At 43.1% G+C, this 19,965-nt stretch overlaps 1 protein-coding gene across 2 annotated transcripts in view; it reads left to right on the top strand.

The window, feature by feature from the left end:
• Positions 1–321: 321 nt before the first annotated feature.
• The window catches only part of NAF1 (nuclear assembly factor 1 ribonucleoprotein), a 75,835-nt gene continuing 56,191 nt past the window's right edge, over positions 322–19,965 (top strand). Inside the window, exons 1-3 of one of the 2 annotated variants that reach the window (XM_037897481.2) lie at positions 322–621; positions 6,363–6,504; positions 16,465–16,558. In XM_037897481.2, the coding sequence (XP_037753409.1) occupies positions 413–621; positions 6,363–6,504; positions 16,465–16,558 (445 nt within the window). In that variant the 5' untranslated portion in view covers positions 322–412. Of the gene's footprint in view, positions 622–6,362; positions 6,505–16,461; positions 16,559–19,965 lie in introns of both variants that reach the window. The other variant, XM_037897479.2, reaches the window with a different exon arrangement.

Below are 19,965 nucleotides of genomic sequence, written 5' to 3'. Positions count from 1 at the left end.
GTCAGGGACTGGGGGGAAAACTATGTGGGGCCCCTTCAAAGCCCTCTCTCTGCTTGGGCCCACCCCTGCCTGCGGCTGTCACGAGCGCCCAGGGGAGCGGAAGGCAGAACTGGCACTCTTCAGGGAGCAGCTTCTCATGGACTCGCGGGCTTTTTTTTTCTTTGTTAATTATTATTATTTTTTGCACATGCGCACACAGCGGGGGGAAAAAAAAAAAGGCTGGGCGAATGGGGACGTGAGCCCGCCCGCGGACGCAATACGCATGCGCGCGGGTACTGCGGCTGATGCCCGGAGAGTCGTTCCAGATCCCTACGCACGTGTGGAGGAAGCCGGAAGTTGGGGTGGCGGGGGCGAGACTGAGCCGCGTGGCCGTTAGCCGCGTGCTGTTGCAGTGGGGGACGGGCGGGGGAAGATGGAGGTGGTCGAGCAGCTGGAGACGCTGAAGTTTGATAACGTGGGGGCTCCGGGGAGCCCCAGCACTGGGGGGCCGCAGCCGGGGCAGGAGGACCCTGGGGGCGGCGAGGAGCTTGGCCAGGCCTCGGCGCCTGCGGCTGGGGGAGGCCCCGGCCCTCAGGGCCTGCAGGAGGAGCAGCCCGGCGAAAGCAGTTCCGACTCGGACAGGTGCGTAGCCCATTCTCGCCCCTGCGCCCCCGCCCCTCGTCCCCTGTGCCGGCCGTTGGCCCTCACAGCTCCGGTCAGTTTCGGGGTTGGCAGGAGCAGCCGCGAAACTGAGCGGAGGGTTTGTCAGTTTCACGCTTGTGCGGCTTGGGGAAGCGCTGACCGGCGGAGCCCTGGGCCTGCCAGTCTCCACCATCAGAAAAGTGTCATTGCCCCGTTCGTGTGTATTTCCGTGATTATGGTTCTCCTGGCTTTGTCCCCCAGCAGCCGTCTGGATGTGCTCTTGTGCCTTGTCCTCCTCACAGGTGTTGTCTTCCCTGCGGAAAGGGAGGAGAACTAAGCATTACTTGCTGAAAATGTGAAAATTCAATCAATATAAAATTCAAGGCAGGTTGTCAACTGGTGTTTTAAGCCAAACCCTAATCTGTACTTTTTGTTGGGTGAGTGTGTGGATGGGAAGTCATAATTTTAACAATGGGCCCTCAACCTCTGTTCTAGTTTATTTTGCACTAGTACTGGTGGGATATGGTGAACAAATTTGAAAGAGTTGATTTAGGGGACTTCGAACTTACATAGCTATGCTGAAGCTATAGTGAAGGGTAAAAAATGTATTTAGTCCAGGCTTGCAGAACTGTTCCTTGGGGTATGAAAGGTAAGTGAGAACAGACTCGCTTTGTAAGTACAGATGTGAGCAGAAGTGTAATACAGTTGGTGAGAGGAATTTTCCATCTACTTTGTGGCTAAGTCGGATCAGACTGACTTGAATCCTTCTATAGATTCTCTATCAGGAGATAAACATGCTGTCCTGTTGGTTTTGTATGCTGGGGTCCTGAGCATGCTTAGGGAGCTGCAATTTACTAACTACAAGATGCACACTTGGATACAATCATAAGTAACGTTTCTATCCTCTCCATTTGGCTAGGAGTCTCCATCACATCCTGGTGTACAAAGACTTGGTCTCAGTTGTTCATGCCTTTATCACCTCTTAGCTGGACTGCAGCAATGCAATATACCTGGGCATGAAGCCTTTGGCACTTGGGAAACACTATCTAGAACGAAACACTGCAGTGCATTTCCTCTGCATCATAGCAGACCTGTTCTCTGCTCTCTTCACTGACTTCCCATATAATTTTGAGTCAAGGTCTCAGTCCTTATCTGTAAAGCACTTTATGGGTCCAAGAGATCTAAAACACCACCTAAAATCCCAAGACAAAGACTGTGGTTAACACTTCCCTTCTCCTCTTGCATAATGGAACTCTCAACAACGAGAGTAAAAGTTCTGTCTCCCTCACAGAAATGATTCTCGGTGGATGGTACAAGACACTGGAATGAGCTCCCCCTATGAAAGACCATCACAAAGCTCATCACTTTCCATTTGAAGTGCAAGCCCATTTCTTTGACTTGCAGGGAGGGGTGACACACACACTCTGGTACAGCTCTCTTACATAGGTGTTGGGGGTGTGTGATTGACCTGACTGTCCCTGCCTGGCACTCTCCACCCTCCATGCCTGGCTGGGCCTTTGGGACAGACCCTCCTCTCCTGGTACCTGGCACCACATCTTCCTGTGGCAACGTACGAGGGGGGGTGGGGCACGCAAGGTTACATGTCCGTGTCCTCCCCCCGATTTCTGCCAGGGTTCCCACCAGAATGTGGCCAGCAGAAGCCTTTCCGCACGGTGTGGGAGGGAAGGGATGGGAGCTGCTTCCAGCCGCAGGGCAGGAGGAGGGAAAGGGATGACCTAGCCCCTGTCTTTGCAGAGCTCATCTCTTCCACCCCCACCCCTGTGGCTGGAAGCAGCTCCTGTCCATTCCTGCCCGCACAGTGTTGAAAGGTAGCTAACACCTCCAGGCTGCTGCTGGCCACGAACATAACCCAGCCGCCTCCTGTCCCATGGCTACAGCGCAGGCAGGAAGGGGTTAAACCCTAAGGATGCATTGTGCACCAGGGCCCAAGGAATCTGACTGCAGGGGCTTCAGCGAACCCAGCCAGAGAGGTGGCTCAGCCGGAGAGGGTGCCTAGGGGATGGAGCAGCCCCACGTTTCCTGGAGGCAGGACCTGGGGAGTGGGACAGGTGAAGAGGTGCTGTGGAGCCTGCAGGGTTGGGGTGCAAACAGGCTGGAAATCGCTTCCCCCCGCCCTCCCAACCACCACTCCAGAGCTTAGCTGAGGCGTGGAGAGTCTAACCAGTGCCAGTGCTGTGCGGGGCTTTAGCACATGCAGGGCTTGGCACCTCCTGGTCAGTGCCCTGGGCCGGAGGGTCTTGGGCTTTCCCTGGGTGCCTGCCCAGCCAGACACAGAGGAGGAAGGAAGGAGCCTGCTGGCAAGGCTGTTGGTGAGCTGAGTGCTCCGATCAGGGGCTGGTTCTCTGCACAGCTCTTCAAACAGGACGCACCCCGCCGGGGAGGATATGGATGAGCAGCGGGGCTGGGAGGGGTGTGTGAAGGGGTAAAGCAGGGAGAGGACAGCAAGAGGGGCAGCATGTAAAGGGCCGATGGGTGGGCAGCAGGGGCAACGTGTAACTCCGCTGCCTGGTGCCTGCCTGCACTCACCAGCCACTGTAGCGCGCAGCCAGTGCTGGCTGGAAACAGGACAGGGGCCAAGAGCTGGCACGCAGCGGGGGCTGCACTGATGGACCAGCAGGGGGAGCGTCCGCCCCCGCGTGCTGCAGCTTTGCCCTGCCACCAACCTTGCACACCCATCAGCTGCCACTGGAAACCCGGCCCCTCCCCCTCCCACACTTATCGCTGGTCCGGGCAGTTGGCAAGCAGGGTTCTGGCCAGCAGCATGACCCTCCTTTAGTGATTGGGGGGCGGGGGCGGGCGCAGAAGGGGAGAAACAGAAAATATGGGACAGTTTGCCTGTTTTTAAGAAAAAGTCCAGACACCTGCAGGAGGGCTTAAATATGACTTTCCCTTTAAAAATGGGAAGTCTGGTCACCCTATACATGTGCTACAGCAGCAATGATGCAGCTATGGTGCTGAAGTGTAGACACTTACTCAGTGATGGAAGGGATTTTTCCATCGCTATAGTAAATTGACTCCTCAAAGAGGCAGTAGTTAGGTCAATGGAAGAATTCTTTTGTTGACCTAGCTGTGTCTATAGTGGGGGATAGGTGAACCTAACTACATTGTGCAGGGTGTGAATTTTTTCATGACCTTCACTGATGTAGGTATGTTGATCTATTTATTAGATGTATACCGGGCCTTAGTTGATTAGACCTTTCTGCACAACCAGATAGGAGCTCTATCAAAACCTTTTGTTACTCTTGACTGAGGTGTTGCTGATATGTCTGAATTAGGTTGTTTCTGCAGTGGCTTTTTTCTTTCCTTTCTGAAGAAACTTGGAAGATTGATATTGCTAATTCTCCTTTAAGGCTTTATAATAGCTTCCTAGAGATTCCATTTTGTTACTCTCCTTTTAGTATGTGTCTGGGAAATTGCAAAGAGTCCTAAGCTGTAGTACCGTAGTTTGCTGCTGCTACTTTTCTCTCTCTCTTCTATCAGATATAGAAGATAGATTTTGAGAATGCAATGAAACTGGCTTTGAGAGAGTTGGCTGAAGCTGAAGTTGGAAAAGGTAGTTTCGGGGGAATGAAGGAACAAAATATGGATACCGTGTAGAATCAAGCACGTGGGTTTATTACGTACAGCGCTGATGGAGTGTCACCTCGCTTATTAAGCTCAGAGACACTGCCAAACAATTGATTACAATGGATTATATGGATTTTCCATGGGTGTCGGGAAATGATGGGGCAGGCAGTCCCAAACCCCTGGATAGGTCTAGCAGCAAGACAAGATAAGCACAGTAGCCAATGGTCGAAAGGTTACATAATGTCTCTGCCCCTAGTTTCAGGTTAACACATGACACTTAATTAGTACACAGGTGTTTTCCTTTAAACAATATATAGTGTGTTAGTATAAAATATATATGTTGAATTCTGATTTGGGATCCATAGGAATGAAGTAGCTCCCCTGATTGTCCGACAGGTACACACCTAGGAGTTAAAGCAAAAGGACAAATGAAAAGTATATATCATTAAAGATAGTCTTCTAGTTCATTTGTGTTTCTAAGGCAGGCACTGGCAATGGCTTGGAGGAGAGGTGCATATCTGTGAGAGGGAGGATATCATATCTCGTACGGACGTGTTTGAACTTCTTCCATAAACTCAAGGCTGGTGTGTAGGAAGGTACCTCTTCTACAGAAGAAACAGGGCCCCTTTCATTCCTTACGTCTGTTTGCAACTTTGAGATAAAGCCCCCAATTATAATTTCTGCCTGGCTTCTTGCTGACCAAGCTTATCTTAGCAAAAAGCAAGGTTGTCCTTTGTCTGTTCTGCTTCTTAGCTAATATTGTTCACTATTTGCTAGGCCTCTGTCTTCTTGACCAAACTCTGGATTTTGGGCCTGTAAAAAGAGCTGACACAGTCTGTATATCAGGTTGTAACATAAACAGCGTATGGATTTTAGCCCTTCAGGGGAGAAGTAATTTGGACAATTGCTGATGACAGTTGATTGCGCTCCCTAGTTGCAGACCTTGCCATGTTCAGGCAGACCTTTCCAACCTCCAGGCCAGAGTGCTGCAGTGAATTCAGGGTTATCTTTGAAGATGGCTCAGAAACTTTAACTAATACAGAACCTGGGAGCCCCTCTGCTCAGTGGAACAAGAACATAAGAACTTGCATACTAGCCCAGTATCCTGTCTTCTGACAGTGGCCAATGCCAAGTTCTTCAGGGGAAATAAACAGAACAGGCAATCATCAAGTGCTCTATCCCCTGTCGTCCACTCCCAGCTTCTGGCAAACAGGCTAGGGACCATCAGAGCATGGCGTTGCATCCCTGGCCATCCTGGCAAGTAGCCATTGATGGACCTATCCTCCATGAACTGATTTAGTTCTTTTCTGAACCCTGTTATAGTTTTGGCCTTCACGTCATCCCCTGGCAATGAATTCCACAGGTTGACTGTGTTGTGTGAGGTACCTCCTTTTGACTGCTTGTGTGTGCAAATCAAGGTGTTGCTTCTTACCTATAAAGCCTAATGGTTTAGGACTTGGCTACCTTAAAGATGTCTTGTGCCCTGTGTACCTTTGTGACAGATGAAATTGTTAAATCTCTAAATGCATAATTGCAGGGTAAAAAGAGGCCATTTTCAGGGGGTTGTCATTGGCTGTGCAACTTGTTCCTTATCTGTAAGGGCTAGGAATTATTTACCTTCAGAGCATGTTGCAAAATGTATCTTTTGGAGCAAGCATTTGCTTGACTGGGCTACACTCCATGTCAATGTTTTTGTTGGTTGTACAGGAACGGTGGCTGTGTACTCTGTAGCAGACAGTTTAAACCAATAAGTTTAATTTTGTTATATGCTTAGGTGACATAGCAATGGACACACAAAACACCTCCACATAAACTTAAATTTGTTTTGTAACCACATTATCTTTGCATAAATTGAAAGTGTGTTTGTGTGTGTAATATATTTGCAATTATTTTTATTACGGTGGTGTTCAGGAAGCCTAGTAAAATGGGACCTCAGTCAGGACTATGTAAACACTCATAGACCCAGTAAGCTTACAATCTAAGAAAGATGGTGGTTTTGTTCCATGGCCTAATCTTGTGTTGTGCCTTTATTTGAGTTATCCAAGGATAATAGATGAAAGTATAATCCTTATGTCTTTTATTTTACTGTACAATAGGAGTTTTCTTACAAAAAGACATAGATGTTTATAACTCCTGTTTTTTGTCTTATGCAGTGATACGGATTCTGATAGTTCATCTTCTGCCTCCTCTTCTTCATGTTCTCTTTCAATTGGATCTGCTGAAAGTGATGGTCAGCAAAATGGAAAGGATAACACATCTTCCCATGTTAAAACAAAAGATGAATTGCCTCTTGAAGTAAGTATATTATGAAAGCTACCTTTCCAACGTTTTTCAGTTATCGTGTTAAATATATTTAACTTAATTTTACAGAAGCTGTAAATATATTCCTTTTTAAAATAAAATAATCAATGGGTTTATGGCTCTCACTTGCTGAGAAGTACTAGAGTTGATTATTTAAGATTTAGTCCTAAGTGGTGTATGGGATCTGGTCCAACAGGATAATATAATGAACCACTCGGTAATAGCAACCATCAGGTAATTAAATGCAACCCCCTTGTAGGGGGGGAAAACCCAAAGAAACCCACCACAATAGCATTCATCTTCAAAAAGGGGATCTACACAAAAATGAGGAGGCTAGTTAATGGAAATTAAAAGGAATAGTCACAAGTGAAATGCCTGCAAACTGCATGGAAACTTTAAAAAAACCATAATAGAGACTTAAACTATATGTATATCCCAAATAGTTAAAAAAGAAAAACAGTAAGAGTGCCAAAAGAATGCTACCATGGTGAAATAGAGTACAAGAGGTGGTTAGAGTAAAAAGTCATCTTTTAAAAATTGGAAGTGAAATCCTACAGAGGAAAAGAGAAACGAACATGAATGCTGGCAAGTCGAGAGTAGAAGTGTAATTAGGCAGGTTAGAAGAGAATTCAAAGAGCAACTAGCAAAAGAAATAAACCAACAGCATTACTTTTTTAAGTACATAAAAATCAGGAAGCTTGCTAAACAATCAGTGGGGCCACTGGACGATCAAAGTGGTAAATGAGCACTCATGAAAAGCAAGGCTGTTGTAGAAATGTTAAATGAATTCTTTGCATCAGTCTTCACTATAGAGGATGTGAGGGAGATTCCCATACCTGAGCCATTCTCTTTTGGTGACAAATCTGAGGAACTGTCAGATTGTGATGTCAGGAGAGGAGGTTTTGGAACAAATTGATGAACAGTAACAAGTCACCAGGACCAGATGGTATTCACACAAGCGTTCTGAAGGAACTCATATGAAAATGCAGAACTACTTATTGTAGTAACCTATCACTTAAATCAGCCTCTGTACCAGATGACTGGAGGATAGCTAATGTAATGCTGACTTTAAAAAAAAAAAAAAAGGCTGCAGAGGTGATCCTGGCAATTACAGGCTGGCAAGACTAACTTCAGTACTGGTCAGATTGCTTGAAACTATAGTAAAAAAACAAAATTATCAGACACATAGATTAATACAATATGTTGGGGAAATGTAAAGCGAAGTTATGCTTCACCAATCTATTAGAATTATTTGAGGGGATCAACAAACGTGGACAAGGGTGATCCAGTGGACTTGGACTTTCAGAAGGCCTCTGACAAGGTCCTTTACCAAAGGCTCTTAAGCAATGTAAGCAGTCATAGGATAAGAGGGAAGGTCATCTCGTGGATCAATAACTGGTTAAAGGATAGGAATAAATGATCAGTTTCAGAATGGAGAGAGGTAAATAGTGTGGTCCACCAAGGATCCGTACTGGGACCTGTGCTATTCAACATACTGATAAGTGGTCTGGAAAATGGGGTAAACAGTGAGGTTGCAAAGTTTGCAGACCATACCAATTTATTTAAGATAGTTAAGTCCAAAGCTGACTCTGAAGAGTTACAGAGAGATCTCACTAAAGTGGGTGACTAGGTAAGAAAATGGCAGATAAAATTCAGTGTTGACAAGTGCAAAGTAATGCACACTGGAAAAACATACAACTGTACATACAAAAGGATGTGGCTTAAATTAGCTGTTAGCACTCAAGAAACAGATCTTGGAGTCATTGTGGATATTTCTCTGAAAACATCCACTTAATGTACAATGACAGTTAAAAAGTTAACAGAACCATATAAATATAAAGAACTATTAGGAAAAGGATCGATAGTCAGAAAATATAATGCCACTGTATAAATCCAGGGTACACCCACAGCTTGAATACTGCATGTGGTTCTGGTCACCCCATCTCAGAAAAGATATATTAGAATTGGAGAAAGTACAGAGAATGTCAAGAAAAATAATTAGGGTATGGAGCAGCTTCCTTATGAGGAGCGATTTAAAAGACTCTGACAGTTCATCTTGGAAAAGATGACTATGGGTGATATAATAGAGGTCTATAAAATCATGAATGATATGGAGAAAGCGAATAGGGAAATGTTGTTTACTCCTTCATGTAACACAAGAACCAGGGCTTACCCAACAAAATAAACAGGCTTAAAACAAACCTAAGGAAGTACTTTTTCAGACAACGTACGATCAACCTGTGGAACTCATTGCTAGGAGATGTTGTGAAGGCTAAAAGTATAACTGGGTTTTAAAAAGAATTAGATATGCTCATAGAGGATACGTCCATCAAGATGGTCAGGGATGCAACCCCATGCTCTGGTTGTCCATAAGCCTCTGTCTTCCAGAAGGTGGGACTAGATACATCATGCAATAATTGCCCTGTTTTGTTCATTCCCTCTGAAGCATCCGGCACCTGCCAATATCAGAAGACACAAAAGTGGGCTAGATAGACCCTTGGTCTGACCTAGTATGGCTGTACTTATTTATTGGTTTTTCACTTCACAATGAGTCATTCATAGACAGACTTGTTAGAGGACAGACAGACTACTTATAATTAACATTCATTATAAATTACAAGCTTGTATACTATTTCAGAATTTTCAGAGACATTTCAGTGTATTAAATAAGACCAATTTAAGAGAAGTGAGGAGAAGTTCACACAACTCAAAATATATGAGTATATATATCTTCTGTTCATAGTTGCATTAGGTCCATTAGAAGGCTCTCTCAAGCAATTTGTCACTAATCTGGAAGTATTTGTTAGTGTTTTCCTTCATCATTTGTGTCAGGAAGATTTCCCTGGCTTTTTTTTTTGTTTTTGTTTTAAAATTTAAATCTTTCTTTCAAATGTGGGACTTGTGAAACTTGAATATATTCTGCAAGTTTTACAAATTATTTTAAAATGTTTGTAGAGTTATCAAACCTTGGAAAAGTAAGTTTTGGACCTCCCAAATGTCTTGGCTCTTCTTAAACTCCTGAAGGATTCAAAGATTATGCTGACCATCCCTTGTCTCCATTCATATTAATGAGAATTGTCTGGTGGGTAGCAGAACTTGTTATAGATTTTTATATTTTGTTGTGTGCTTGCAATTAATTCTGTTCTAAGTACTGCAGATGAAACATCTTGATGTGAATCTAATTGTTCTTTTCTTTGCTCCTGAGTTTCATAAATGGTACAAACTTATTAAATATTTCTGTAATTATTACTCCCTATTTCAAGATAAGAACTAAATTCTAATTAAGATATTTAAAACTGGCTTCTTTCTGATAACATGAGGATGGGTAATTAGCCATAATCTACTTTAGATGAAGTAAGAATAAAAGGATTATAAAATAGCTCAATGCCATTATATAAATTGATTGTATGCCCTCATCTATAATACTGTGTGCAGTAATAGTGATCTTCTCACTTAAAGAATACTACTGAGTTAGAGGGTGTTCAGAAAAGGGCAGTGAAAATGATTGAACTCTTCAGGATTGTTTATTTTAGAAAAGAGGCAAATAAGAAGGGACATGATAGAAGTATGTAAAAGAATGAAGTATATAGAGATGATAGACCAGGAGCTTCTGTTCTCCCTGTCTCAACACAAGAACAAGGGAATGGGTGGTGAAATTGAAAGATGGCAAATTGAATACTGAAAAAGGGAAATGCTTTTTCACTTGATGCGTATTTAGACTGTGGAACTCAGTACTGCTGTGTGTCACTGAGGGCAAGAATTTATACGGTTTGGAGGGATTGGATGACAATATGACTATTGAATACTCAGAGTTGTAATATTTAATGCAAACAAAGTAACTTGGAAGGAATAAATATCTCATGGTTTAGCGCTTAAGCAAACTTCAAACTATTAAGGACTAGGAGGAGATCTTCATTGGGGCAGATGGTCCATACCTTCCTACTGTGAATGGCTTTTGCATCTTCCTTTGAAACAGCTGGTGCTGGCCATTGTCAGACGGGATACTGGGCTAGATGGGGTTGGAATAGAATCCTACAATACTATGGGTTTTATTGATGTTCTTCTGTGTATTGTGTGGGACTCCCCTAAATTCATGCCAATTAAATATATATACATTTTGAACAAACTTAAACATGGAAAAAGCAAAGAAATTCAGAATTTTTAAGCCTGTTGCCGTGTCCTTGTCCTATTGTTATCAGCTCATCTTGAGTGTATATAAGATAGCGTGCTTGCCTAGAGCACACTGAAGTATAATGAGATTTATCAAGACTGAGGACTAACATTAGTGTTCTCTACTTTTGTAGGTTTTTTTGTGTTTAGGACTTCACCCCATAAAAGCAAGGAAATTGAGTGATTGAGTCAAACAATGACAGGCTCTGTAGCTATAGCAGTGGTCTCTCTGGTTCTGTAATATTACTGATTTACCTTCTGAGTGTTGTTTTGTTAGCTGGTACTTGTCTGTGGTTAAATTTACTACACTATTTAGCATTGAAGACCCATGAGCACCTTTGAAATGTTAAGGATGTGTTGCTCACTATAATATAGTCAACCACAAGCTTGGCAAGGCTGTGAAACCAAATGAGTACCTTATATGAGAGCAGAGCCATATTAGTATCTCTATACAAACAGGGTTTTCATCCCACAAGCTGTTTTGCTTTAGGGAGGGATAAAGCATCAGAATAATATCTACATTGGTGGTCACCAACCGGTCAATCGCGATCGACTGGTTGATCCTAGAGGATCTCCCAGTTGATCGCGATCTCCGGTGGTGCAGTGGGGTTATCGCTAAGGCATGCTCCCTGCCTGCCCTGGCCCCACGCCGCTCCCGGAAGCGGCCAGCATGGTCTTGGGCGGGGGGGGGGGGGGGCGGTGTGTCTCTTCACGCACTGCTCCTGCCTGCAAGCACCGCCCCCGGAGCTCCCATTGGCTGGGAGCGGGGAGCTGTGGCAGATGGGAGCTGCAAGGGCAGTGCTTGCAGAGAGGGTCAGTTCGCAGAGCCACGCTCCCCCCTGTCTCCTCCTGCAGGCTTTATGCCGGTGGGAGAGAGCTCTCTCATTAACATAATAAAACCACTTCAACAAGGGATGGTAGTTATGTCGGTGGAAGCAGCTTTCCCACCGACATTGTGTTGTGCACACTACCACTTATGCAGGTGAAATTTATCGTATGTCCCTCAGGGGTGAGTTATTTTTTTCACATCCCTGAGCACCATAAATTTTGCTGACATAGTGGTAGTGTAGACGTGGCCTTAGAAAGTCACAGAAACTGCAGTAGTCAGGCTGTCTCCCCCAACTCAGAGTTGGAGGTAACTGGCTGAAAGGGTGTGTATAAAAGCTTGCAAGGAAACATGACAATGTAGGTAAAACCTATGTCTATAGGACTTTTTGTTTCAATCTTTTGCTTTATGTGTTATGTACCTCTGGGTGAATGAATAATTTGTTTTGAGGATTGTTTTTGAGTCACTTTAATCAGCTGATGTCACAGGCTCCCAGAGGAAAAGGGCTTACAGGTGCCAAAGATAGTTGGTCCTGTTGCGTTAACATGGTTGTTAAAGGGGGAGACCCAGTCTGAGTGAGTGAACTGCATGGGTTTTTCCCATAAGAGAGGGTAAAGAAAGCCAGGCCTCCCACCTGCAGGGTGCACTCAAGAGGGATTAAAAGGGGTCTAAAGTGCAGCTTGCCTGTAACTGTGACACCCTGTATACCCCGATTTAGAAATCTGTCCAGGAATATGTCTCTCACATGCTACCGTTCTGAGAAACTGACTCAGAATAAATTGGGGGAAAAAAGCACTTCCTACACAGAAATTCCCCTTCATTACGTGATTCTGGATTTTCAAGCAGGAGGAGCCTTTCTTACAGAGGAACCCTTCCTGAAAATTCAGTCAGCAATAATTAGATGTCAAGAGAACTTCAACTAGACAGCAGTGTTCTTCCTCAGAGCTAATAGCCTCAGCTACATACGTAACCCCAAGGCACAGCTCAAGATGAGAGCTCTGCAATATTGGCTAGCAAAACATCTGCCAAGTTGAAATTGACTCTCCCAAGAGAAGCTCTCCTATCTTTCATGGTAGACAGAGTGTTGGCCAAACCAGACAGTCTCTACGCAAAAGAATAAATGGACACAAATCAGACATCAAGAATTGTAACATTCAAAAACCAGTAGGAGAGCACTTCATTCTCCCTAGACACTCAATAACAGACTTAAAAGTCACCATTCTTCAACCAAAAAAAAACTTCAATGAGAAACTGCAGAACTGGAAGTAATTTACAAACTTGACACCAACAAATTAGGCCTAAATAAAGACTGGGAGTGGCTGGGTCACTACAAAAAATAATTTTCCCTCTGATACTCAGACCTTCTTGTCAGCTGCTGGGAATGGGCCACATCCACCTTGAATGACTTGGCCTTGTTAGCACTGACCCCCCACTTGGTAAGGCAAAACTCCCATCTTTTCATCTGCTGTATATTGATACCTGCTTTCTGTATTTTCCAATCCATGCATCTGATGAAGTGGGTGTTATCCCATGAAAGCTTATGCCCAGATATATTTGTTAGTCTCTAAGGTGCCATAAGGACTCCTCATTGTTTTTACTGATACAGACTAACACGGCCACCCCTCTGAATCCTGAAAGGAGTAACTTTAAACTCCATAGCTTCATCAGCAACCCAGTTTGGGATGGAGAATCCCACTTCAGCAGCCTAACAATTCATGATAATTGGAACCACTTGGAAAAGCTACATATCAGTGTTCTAGAATTGAAACCAATTAGCTGGATGCTAAAGTTTTTCCTCCTCACTTGCAATACAAGCTGGTCTCTAAAGACATCAGTGATGGACGAGAGCTTTGCCTCGGGAAATCTGTTCACAACCAGGCACAACACCAAATGTCTGAGGTTCTGCTTGAGAGTAGAAGCAGACTACTAGTCTATTTTAGATGTTTCCTCTCTACCCAAAGAAAACATATATTGAAGGTAGCTAGCTTCTACTCTCCCATTAGGAGATAACATTAGATAACATTCCACAGTGCCAAAGATGGCCTTGTGCCTTAGATATATTCCCCCTGTAGAAATGTATAGAGCTGCTCTGTGGAACTCTGCACTTTTACTAAATGCTATACAATATCCTAGCATGCAGGTCAGATTCTCAGTTTGGTAAAGTGGTACTTCAGTAACTGTTTAATTAGGGCTCTATGTCCCACCTTTCTCAGATGACAGTACTTCTTCCCAAACTATCCCCTGTGTTGGGAATGTGAAGAGGGTACTACTAAAAAGTAAAAATGATGGTTACCTGTACCTGAAATTCTTTGCACATTCACATTCCCTGCCCACCTTCCTCTTCCCTGGAGTCCTAACTTAGGTCTTGGACCTGAGGAGGCAAAGGAAGGAACTCGGGCAACTGGAGCACCATTCTCCTTAATTCTTAGAAAATGCGAGGAAAAGAGTAGAAGACGACACAAGAGCACTGCAATGGGCACTGCTGTGAAAAGTTCCATTGTCCCATGAGTAGGAATGTGGAGGATCCATTGTGAAGAATTCTGGGTGCAGCAGAGTAACCTTCAGATGGTCCCTTCCCAAGGACTTTTGGAACCAACTAAAAAGTCTATCAATGTTTGAGCGTGGTAGGAAGGAGAATTGAGGCCTAGAAGTCCTCAGCCTGAAACTGTAGAACATACTTTGTCAATGGCAGTTCATTGGGGTTTGAATCCTGAAGAGCTGAACTTCTGCCAAGACTGAGGAGAGCTTGTCTGCCAAGACTGAGGAGAGCTTGTCTGCCAAGACTGAGGAGAGCTTGTCTGCCAAGACTGAGGAGAGCTTGTCTACATGATGCCTCCAAGAAGCTATTGAGGAATATATTAAGCTAATGTGTTTTTTAGTTATTTAGGGATATGAGAGCCCAATACAAAGGATTGTCTCGATTTTCAATATGTAACTATCTGGCTAATTTTCTATCCCTATCCTGTCTAAGGCCAATCCTGAATCATTTCTTTTTCCAAATTAATTTGGCCAATTCAGAGTTTCATGTATGGAACGAGGCTGGTATTAAATGTCAGGCTGATCTGGTTCCAAACCTTTGTACCTTTTTGCATAACTTTGCACAAGTGTAAGGGTAAAGCTTTCCAGATGCCTCCTTTTTTTTTTTTTTTTTTTTTTTGTTGTAGTAGTATATGCTCAGCCAGGACCCTGCATATTTTATGTGAGTCTATAAAGTAATCATTGGCTTTACTCTATTATCCCTGAAATACATTTTGTATACCCGAAGCCCTCCTAAAAGTATGGTCTCTGCTAATATAGAAATTCAGTGAAAATTTGTTAATCTAAGTTTAGAATGGTATGAAATGATATCCCAGGATAGGGGAGCGAATAGTGTTGGATGAAGTACTATATACAACTGCCAAAGCCTATAATGATGTTGTTGCAAGGGAAGCACTGTAGTTATACAAAACCCCTCAAACCATTCCTCCACTGTTCAGATCCAAATTTATTCCAATAATTAAAATGTCTGAAATGTGGCACAAACATTGTAGATTTAGGCCCATTGCTGGTTGGGTTGGGTTGGGGAGGTATGATATCAAAATTGTTTATCTTAGTATACAAGTCCATCTTAGGAAACTGGATAAAAGGAGTCTTCACTATTATCTGGTTTTTAATACTGTGGGGTTTCCTGATTGTGGAGGGCAAAAATAACAAAAATGAAGCTAGGAGTTTGAGGTCTGAGTATTTGTGAACTCTACCCAAGAGAATCCAGAAGTCATTGGATTCAAGGATGAGTGAACTAACGTGTAAATTATCTTAAAACCATAAGATAAGAGGTCTGTAGCAAATTTACAGGAATGTAGGGAAAAGTTGTACATGGTGTCCTCTTAACAATATCAGTGCAATTCAATAAAATGGGATGATGAGGATAATTAATACAATTTTGAGTATTTTTAAGTTTTGTATGCTAATGGTTTTAGAGAAAAATGTTAAGTTTGGAGGGTGGTGGTGATTGCTGTACTATGATGGGTCTTTCAACCTTCTGTTACACGGAGTGAATCTTAGGGTACGCTTATGCTGCATTCAGGAGGTGTGATCACAGACTGGTGGCTGGATAGGGTAGCTCTGCCCACCCAGGACCCATGGGTATGTAATTCAGTGGCTGCTGCCTGTGCCGCTATAGCTTCATGGCTATTGTTACTCAAGCTAGCTTTAATCTAGCTAGATCAAGACTGTGCTGGGTATGTCTACATTTGCTGCAGTCACATCTGCAAACTGCAGTATAGATATAACTTCAGATAGGTACAAACCACTACATGTAATATACTTATGTATCTTTTTGGGGGGGCGGCGTAAAACAACCCTAAACATATTTTTAAAATGTTCTCATAGGCTGTTTTATTGTGTGCCGGACAACAGCTCAGACATCTTCTTACTAAAGGCTTAATAATTTATTGCAGTACTAGTATCCTATATAATTCAATAATTTTTAGGTTTAATACACTCTTCTTCATGCTGTTATATCAGATTTTTAATCTCTGCTGTGCTGCATTTAATACCATTTTTGTCTGCTGCTACAGAAATATTTTCCAGTGTTTAACATGGATGTGATTATATAATCATCTAAAAGTTCATGTCAGAAAGTAAAGTTTAAAAACAAATTTCTCTTAACTGTTCAAGTTAATCTTCTCTGGTTGAGTAAAACTGTCTTAGATGTCATCATGCAGCAGTGCCGTGGCATGGAAGCATTTAAAAAATACGTAAAATAACATTTCCCCAGATGTAATTTCAGCTCTCTTTAATTTGAACAATTTTGTTTGAATGCCATTTATTAGAATGAATTATTACTAGAAATTAGCCATAACCTTTTTTCTTGAACTACAAAAGTGAAATGTTTAAAATCATTCCTCGGTGGTTGGCAGGGTATGTCTAACCACAAAGTATTATATTTTGAAAATTAATTTCTTCTGTATTAGCAGGGACCACCTCCTGTTGAAGATTTGACAATAATTCTGCCTGAGGATGTTGAGCTGAAGCCCTTTGGGACAGTTTCAAGCATTATTGAGCAGTTGGGTAAGCAAGATATAGTTCTTATTTTGTTTAAATGAAAATACATTTATATATGTATTCATGAGAATTGGAACCACTTGGAAAAGAAGCTGCATATCAGTGTACTAGAATTGAAGGATATGTATAGGGGTGTGTGTGTGTATGTATTTTCATTTAAAATATGTATGTTATGTATTATCAGTATTTTGGGAACAGTGTTTATTACCACTATCACAGTTTTTAAGGCAGTCCTCCATTTCCTTTGACTTCATGCTCTTGCAGAATGTAAGGGAAAAGAAGGTAGGGCATTGAATGCAAACTGTTCTACTGAACAGAAACATTTTATTAAAGCTAATGTTAAAAAAATTATGTAATACATAGGTTGAGAAAAGAGTGTTTGTACATCTGGGTATAGTGCTTAGATTATCCACAAATAGAGTTTGTTTTTAAAAGTCATATGATACATACAGTACATAATCAGCAATAACCCATATTTAGGTGAATACATTAAGACTACAGTTTTGATATTAGTATCCAAGTATTCGGGTACATCGCTTATGAGAAGTTGTACAGAGATTTGGTTGAGGAAAGCAAAATATATCAATGAGTGGCGATTGTCCCTCAGTAACTGAGAATTAGGGTAAGTTGTCCATTACTTCTGCTGAATGCCCCTCTGTGGCTATTGCATTGTTAAGTCACTGTCTGATTTACTGTGAAAGTGCCATCAAGAGCTGAACAGAATCAGCATATATGAATGGAGAATCTGGAAGAGACAATTTTGAAACTCAGGGTATGTCTACGGAGCAAAAGAAAAGTCCTGCAGGGTGGGAGGGTCCCAAAGCCTACACTCCAGCTTGAGCCTGGATGTCTACACAGCAACGAAACAGCAGGTTTTTCTTTGCTGTGTAGACATACCCTCAGTAACCAAACATTAACACGTAATTGGGAAGCCAAAGGAGCTTGACCAAGTGAACACAGCATGATTACAGCAATAGACAAAGGACCAAGGTGTCAAGTTGGCTGTGGTTTTTTTTTTTTTTGAAAGTTTTAGGTGACAAGCTCAGGAAAATCAAACCAAAACTCATTTTAAAGTGAGAACTTCTGCTCCATGATTTAGTCCCACGTGTTATATTTAAATTGTCTTAGGTCTTGTCTACACTTCCACTTTACAGCGCTGAAACTTTCTTGCTTCAGGGGTATGAAAAAACACTCCCCTGAGCGATGGAAGTTTCAGCATTGTAAAGTGGCAGTGTAGACAGTGCACTGGTGCTGGGAGCTACTCCCCTCATGGGGTGGGTTTTTTACAGTGCTGGGAGAGCTCTCTCCCAGCGCTGGTACTGCGACTATGCTTTAACCTTGGTAGTGAAGACATACCCTTAGAAGGTATATAGGATGGTGAATCATAGAATATCAGGGTTGGAAGGGACCTCAGGAGGTCATCTAGTCCAACCCCCTGCTCAAAGCAGGACCAAACCCCAACTAAATCATCCCAGCCAGGGCTTTGTCAAGCCTGACCTTAAAAATATCTAAGGAAGGAGATTCCACCACCTCCCTAGGTAACGCATTCCAGTGTTTCACCACCCTCCTAGTGAAAAAGTTTTTCCTAATATCCAACCTAAACCTCCCTCACTGCAACTTGAGACCATTACTCCTTGTCCTGTCATCCGCTACCACTGAGAATAGTCTAGATCCATCCTCTTTGGAACCCCCTTTCAGGTAGTTGAAAGCAGCTATCAAATCCCCCCTCATTCTTCTCTTCTGTAGACTAAACAATCTCAGTTCCCTCAGCCTCTCCTCATAAGTCATGTGTTCCAGTCCCCTAATCATTTTTGTTGCCCTCCGCTGGACTCTCTCCAATTTTTCCACATCCTTCTTGTAGTGTGGGGCCCAAAACTGGACACAGTACTCCAGATGAGGCCTCACCAATGTCGAATAGAGGGGAACGATCACGTCCCTTGATCTGCTGGCAGTGCCCCTACTTATACATCCCAAAATGCCATTGGCCTTCTTGGCAACAAGCGCACACTGTTGACTCATATCTAGCTTCTCGTCCAATGTAACCCCTAAGTCCTTTTCTGCAGAACTGCTGCCGAGCCATTCGGTCCCTAGTCTGTAGCGGTGCATGGGATTCTTCCGTCCTAAGTGCAGGACTCTGCACTTGTCCTTGTTGAACCTCATCAGATTTCTTTTGGCCCAGTCCTCCAATTTGTCTAGGTCCCTCTGTATCTACCAGCGTATCTACCACTCCTCCCAGTTCAGTGTCGTCTGCAAACTTGCTGAGGGTGCAATCCACACCATCCTCCAGATCATTTATGAAGATATTGAACAAAACTGGCCCGAGGACCGACCCTTGGGGCACTCGGTTTGATACTGGCTGCCAACTAGACATGGAGCCATTGATCACTACCCGTTGAGCCCGACAATCTAGCCAACTTTCTACCCACCTTATAGTGCATTCATCCAGCCCATACTTCTTTAACTTGCTGACAAGAATACTGTGGGAGACAGTGTCAAAAGCTTTGCTAAAGTCAAGGAACAACACTTCCACTGCTTTCCCTTCATCCACAGAACCAGTTATCTCGTCATAGAAGGCAGATTAGTCAGGCATGACTTGCCCTTGGTGAATCCATGCTGACTGTTCCTGATCACTTTCCTCTCCTCTAAGTGCTTCAGAATTGATTCCTTGAGGACCTGCTCCATGATTTTTCCGGGGACTGAGGTGAGGCTGACTGGCCTGTAGTTCCCAGGATCCTCCTTCTTCCCTTTTAAAAGATGAGCACTACATTAACCTTTTTCCAGTCGTCTGGGACTTCCCCGGATCACCATGAGTTTTCAAAGATAATGGACAATGGCTCTGCAATCACATCCGCCAACTCCTTTAGCACTCTCAATGAAGGAAAGCCTTCAACATTCTGTAGCAAAGCAGGCCGGAATGCTTTCTCCTCTCTCCTTCAGTATATGGTGATAGAGAAACAACCTTGTGTTTCTCCCACAGTGCTTGCACTGTGCATTTGTTCATCCTTTTCACATTTTTTATTACTTTGCTCCTGGCACCTTGACCCAGGTATTGGTTGCCAGTACCAGCAGTCATAAGATAGAGCATGACTAAAGTGCAGAAGTGTTTCATGTATTGTGCTGGTTGCAGAGTGAGCCCACGTGGGATTGTGAAGTATAGTGGATGAAAGCATAGATACAGGCAGTTTATATTAAAGGGATATTTCATGTCCACATAGGTCCCAAACGTAGATCTTGTGAAATCATACTTCTAGGCACATGACATTAAATAAATGTTTCTATGAAATCTTGTTTAAAAAAATAACTTAAAGCTTATTTGTGGGAGCACATTATTCCTTTAAAAATATTTCAAACCTAATTGTTGCAGAAGCCTATCACCTTTGAAAACCAGGAACTGAAACTCATTTTAAACAAAC

Source organism: Chelonia mydas, chromosome 4, assembly GCF_015237465.2.
Source record: "Chelonia mydas isolate rCheMyd1 chromosome 4, rCheMyd1.pri.v2, whole genome shotgun sequence".
NCBI classification, from domain to species: domain Eukaryota; kingdom Metazoa; phylum Chordata; order Testudines; family Cheloniidae; genus Chelonia; species Chelonia mydas.
Note: the sequence above shows the minus strand (reverse complement) of the source record. Positions and strands in the feature narration are given on the sequence as shown.